At 45.5% G+C, this 5,000-nt stretch overlaps 1 protein-coding gene across 1 annotated transcript in view; it reads right to left on the bottom strand.

Annotated features, from left to right (window-relative positions):
• The window catches only part of KCNH1 (potassium voltage-gated channel subfamily H member 1), a 259,928-nt gene extending 254,936 nt beyond the window's left edge, over nt 1-4,992 (bottom strand). Inside the window, exon 1 of the mRNA XM_023754816.1 lies at nt 4,774-4,992. Coding sequence (XP_023610584.1) covers nt 4,774-4,852 — 79 coding nt within the window. The 5' untranslated portion in view covers nt 4,853-4,992. The remainder of the gene's footprint in view (nt 1-4,773) is intronic.
• Nucleotides 4,993-5,000: the final 8 nt, after the last annotated feature.

The raw sequence follows: 5,000 nt of genomic DNA, 5'->3' as shown, positions 1-5,000 counted from the left end.
AGCATAGGCTAGCTACGCACTGGCAGGAATGTTCTGAAAAAGATTCAAACACTGGAAAAGAACTTGTAATGAATGTCCTTTCAGAGCTAAAGTTCTATGATGCTTGCTCACCAGTTACAGGTGTGGCCACTTAAAGAGAAAAAAACAAACCGTGGTCCAAATATCTTAAATCTACAAAGCAGACACTCGCTTTGCAAAAAGGGTTCGTTTCAATAAAGAACTAACGTATATTTTAAATGTTTGTTTCCAAGCCATTAACTATCTAACCAAAAATAAAGGGGAGGGAAGAATGAGGGACTTCAAGGTGACGCTGAAGGACCCAGTGCCAAATGAGGCCCCATCATAAATGAAGAGCTTGTGTCAGAAAAAAGGAAGCCAGAGATTCAATTTCCCCACACATTCCTCAAAGGCCTCTATTTTTTAATGATATGTTAATAAAACAGATGAATATCATAAAAATCATGGAGTTTGGGGTTTATGTGAAATCACAAGACTTCGTCCTCTCAATCCCCCAGCTAATATCAGCCAATAGATTCAACTTTCAGACACTTTCGAAGAAAGACAGCAAGCCTGGGCTGAAGGTTATCTTAGAACAGATTCCAAGAAAAAACAAACTCCGTGGAGTGGGTCCTAATCCGGATGATCATCTATTCCCCTTTCAGCGTAAGAATGGATTTTAACGAGTTTTGTTTTATAAACATTCCCGTGGCTCAACACATCTGTGAGGAGACACAACGCTACCCCATGGCTCTCATCCTGTTTGCTAATTATATCAACAACCTGAACCAACTTAACACTATGCAAAAACACAGCTGATTTAGCAATCTGTAAATTATACATGTACATAAATCTGGACCCAAATGTGCTGCGCCTCACTCCTGCTAATGTGCATGGATTCTTACTGGCACCTACAACTGTTTGATACAGGTTTCCGAGTACTAAAACATATGCTCTCCTCAAATGGGACCACTTAGGGTAATATTTTTGTAGTTTCCTGGCACTGAGGTCTGCCAGCCTTCCTAAGCCAGATCTCCTATTTGCTTCAGCAAGCATTCAGAAAAGTAAGTGCCTGAAGATTTAAGCAACAATCAAAAAATATACTGGACTTTGCAATATGAATCTGACGAGAAGCAGGCTAGCTCTGTGTCAACAAAGTCAACATAAAGATTTGCAACGATGGGCAATATGACCCTACACAAAATCAAATCAAATCTGGCCTGTTCCTGCTGATTACTTACAACTACTCAATTAAGAAATAATTATCAAATCTCTTCAAATGGTATTCCAGATGTATCCAAGAAGGTTAAACTGGATTTTAGTCCCATCAAGACCAGTAAACACCTTTAAAATGTGGATTTTTTTAAAATCCAAGTCAAGCCAGGAAACGTTGTGGAACAGGGGTAAGATCCTTGGACCAAGACTCACTAGAATGTAACTTACCCAGTTACATTCTCTCTACATCCCCAGTGTTCCATAAGTATCTCAATAAATCTTTGTGGAATGAATGAGCCAGTCACAACTGCTGAATAGTCCCTGAGCTGCCTTTTACTGCCATTTCTAATGCTCCCTCTTCCTAACTAAGCATAAGTAAATTATTTAACCTGAGGATTCTTAGTTCCTGAAACTCTGAAATGGAAACACTGCACCTCCTTTGCTGTCTTATGAGGATCAAAGGTGATATTTTATGAAAAGTGACTTAATATTTTAGAACGGGCACATGAATGTTATCCTGCCAAACCATTGGCAAAGGTAAAACTACCGCCCTCCCTTGAAACAGAATTAGCTTCTCCTTTGCCCTGTTATTCTGTTTGGATGTGGTAGCGTGGCCGTTAGCCAAAATGGATGTTGTTCTTGTTGTTATAACATTTTATTTCATCTCCACTGGGAAATTACGCTTCTCTAGAGAAAACAATGGTAATACAAGGAAGGTCATCGCATGGTGTACCCTAAGGAGCGTGACACAGGGGTCAAGAGGCTGAGGGCCTCATCAGTTCTGCCCTTAATTATTTGAGGAAAAGCTGTGCTTCAGTTTTTTTCATCTATACAATGATGGGGAAGGAGGACAGACTCCATCTAAGGTCTGTCTTACCCTACAGTTCTAAGATATTCCAGACACCAGATATTCAAATGCCCCAAAACAAAGTCAGTTCTGTTATCCATTAGCATATAATGAGAACAGTGTTTTTGAGGATGATGAAAACAGTTCCACAGCCGAAGTCATAATGTCTGAGCAACAATGATGCTACCACAAAAGATGAATGCTATCCTCAAAGAACACCCACCTCAGGCACTATGTGCCTGCCACCTTGAATGTCACTCAATATTCATGGGACTCAGTTTTCTGGTCTTTAAAAGAGAAACAAAAATGCTGCATAAAACCACTGGGAGAAAATACCTTAAAAAAAGTGATCAAAAAGTAGTGCTATTTAAAGGTAAAATGCTATTTAAAAGACTGTAATGCCCAAAACAAGGCCGGTGGATTTTAGAAGACAATCAATATTTATAAATAGACCTTTTCCATCACAATAAAATAATACAATGCATGTAGATATTGTGATATTTCCAAGAGTCCACTTTTTTTTTCTATTTGTGTTTAGGAGATATTATGAAAGAGATCACTACAAATTTAAATTCCACGTTTCAAGATCAGAATCTTTTTCTCTGAAATAATACATAATATTGAAAGTTCATCCACCTCTCCCAACATGTTTCTGTTTTTGCTGTTGATGTTGGTTGGTTGGTTAATTGAAGTCAAGCTTTTGGAAGTGGTGCTGAAATTAAAGTGCCAGTACTAATAATACTCCCAGCTAGTTATTCTATTGAGGTTCTACATATGCCTACAGAGGGGAAGGGTTAGTCTAAGATCCACTAAACTAGAAGATATTCTACCTTCTCCGCTTCAGGGTTGTTTTCAATTGTGGTATCAGCTTCAGGATTCTTTTTTGAAATTTTTATTTTATTGTGGTATTAGCTCCAGGATTCTTAAGTTCCTCCTACCAAGCCCAAGGAACCTTGTGACTATTACATGCATGACTCCTTACTGCTCTGTCCATTCAAAAACATAACATGGTATACATTAGATACAGGGTTTCCCCTCTCACTTAAAGGATTCTGCCTCTTCACAAAATAATAATAATAAATAAAATGAAATTGTCATTGATACTTATGAGAAAGCTGATGTCTCTGGCAAGGGGGTCCCCAAATCTGCAAGACTGCCTCCATACCCCCTTACAGGCCAATAACCATAGCAGTCACAGTACGTTAAACTCTTAAATAGTGATTTTATGTTAAAACCTATGAACACCTCCAGCATTTTTATGGCAGAAGAGCTCATTGTGGCTTTTCGTGTAGTAATTGGAACCCCCTTGCATCCCAGGTAATGGCTGTGACCTTGCTCTAAAAGCCACCTTAGTTAGTTTGCATCAGGAAGACCTTAAAAGAAAAGGGGACTGACCAGAAACTCTTCAATAATCTTCTTTGTAAGCCGCACATAATAAATGGCCATTCATTCCTAAGAAGTACTAAACACATGATGATTTGCTACCCTCGTTACGTTTTTTATTATAAGATAAACTTAAATCACTTTGGAATTAAAGAGTCTTTCTTAGTAGCATAAGTCACTTTTCATGCCCTTCCCCCAAATCCCTAACTAAATCCAAAGAGAAGCCCATCGCTTTAACACAAGCTCCTTAAGGCTCTGAAGCCAAGATATTTGCACGTTTTTAAAAGCCATTTCCTGAGTGAGCCCTTCGGATCCTCCTGATGAACGTCATGTCTCTGAGAGGAGAAGGTCCAGCAGCCTGTGAAGGGCTTCTTATCTGGGGCTGCTCGCCTCTCCTTTGCACCTTCCAGCTGCCCTGCTCCTATTTGCTCTGCAAGCCTTTTAGCCAGGGGGGCTCCGCTGCCCTGAGTCCTGAGGGCATTTGAAATGCTTCCTTTCCAGCCCCAGCTCCGGGACTCTCACCCCCCACCCTCCAGGCTACTGTCCCTCTAAATGCCCCGGGAGGGAGAGGGGCGGGGAGCATCGGTTTACTGGGTAATGGCGATCTACAGGCTTGGGGAGTTTGGGAATTTGTAGGTGAGCAAGATGTCTGGGCATAAAACACTGCTGTGTTTGGAGGAGAGGATCTAAGACAGACTCGTACCTGTGACCACTTAGCCAGCTCAGCACCTGTGCCCGCCACTTCCCGCCCGAGTCCAGGAAATTCTGCCCCTCCTGGCCTTCGCTTCACCTACAAGGGGTGGGTGGCTCGGTGAAGAGGTGGAATCAGGCAGCCTGCTGCATGCACATCCCTAAGTCCCCGCGCCCCCAACACCTCGGACTTTTCTGCCTGTCGGGATGGAAGGTGGACGCGGCCGGAGCTGCCCAACCCCACAGCTGGCTTCCCCGGTGGGGAGGCGGCGCCGCGGGGAGCAGCAGCCGGCGCCCCGAGAGCCTTCGCGGAGGGTGGGCTGTACTCCTGGGGCGTCCAGCTTCCCATCACTTTTCCCCGTACTTTGCTCACCAGCTGCCACGCTCCCTGGAGAGGACCAAGAAGGCGGGAGAAAGGCCCACAAGGCACCCCCGGGACACCTCTCCTCCTGGGATGGGGACCCATCAGACGCCGCCCCGCCTGCCCACCTCTCCCTGCCTCCGGGCTGCCCGGCGCCCGTGCCGCGGCTCCCAGCGCAGCTCCGGGCTCTGCTGCATCCAGGGCGCCGAGCAGCGGGAGGCGGCTGCAATAAAGGCGCGGGTGAGAAGCCGGGTCCCTGGACCCCGAATGCACCTCTTACCATTGGACCGCCGGACGATGTTCTCCAGAAACGTGTTCTGCGGGGCCACCAGTCCCCTCCTGCCCCCGGCCATGGTCATCCTCCCGGCGGCTCGGGGTCTCGGGGCTTCCCGGAGCGGCTGCTCACGGCAGCAGGAAGCGGGGCCCGGGGCCCGCGTGCGCTCCCGGCTCGAAGCGCCCCATGCGACCCGCGCAGGGATCCGGGCGGGCAGGGGCGGCGGCTCCCTC

Source organism: Myotis lucifugus, unplaced genomic scaffold (genome assembly GCF_000147115.1).
Source record: "Myotis lucifugus unplaced genomic scaffold, Myoluc2.0 scaffold_65, whole genome shotgun sequence".
Lineage (NCBI taxonomy): Eukaryota > Metazoa > Chordata > Mammalia > Chiroptera > Vespertilionidae > Myotis > Myotis lucifugus.
Note: the sequence above shows the minus strand (reverse complement) of the source record. Positions and strands in the feature narration are given on the sequence as shown.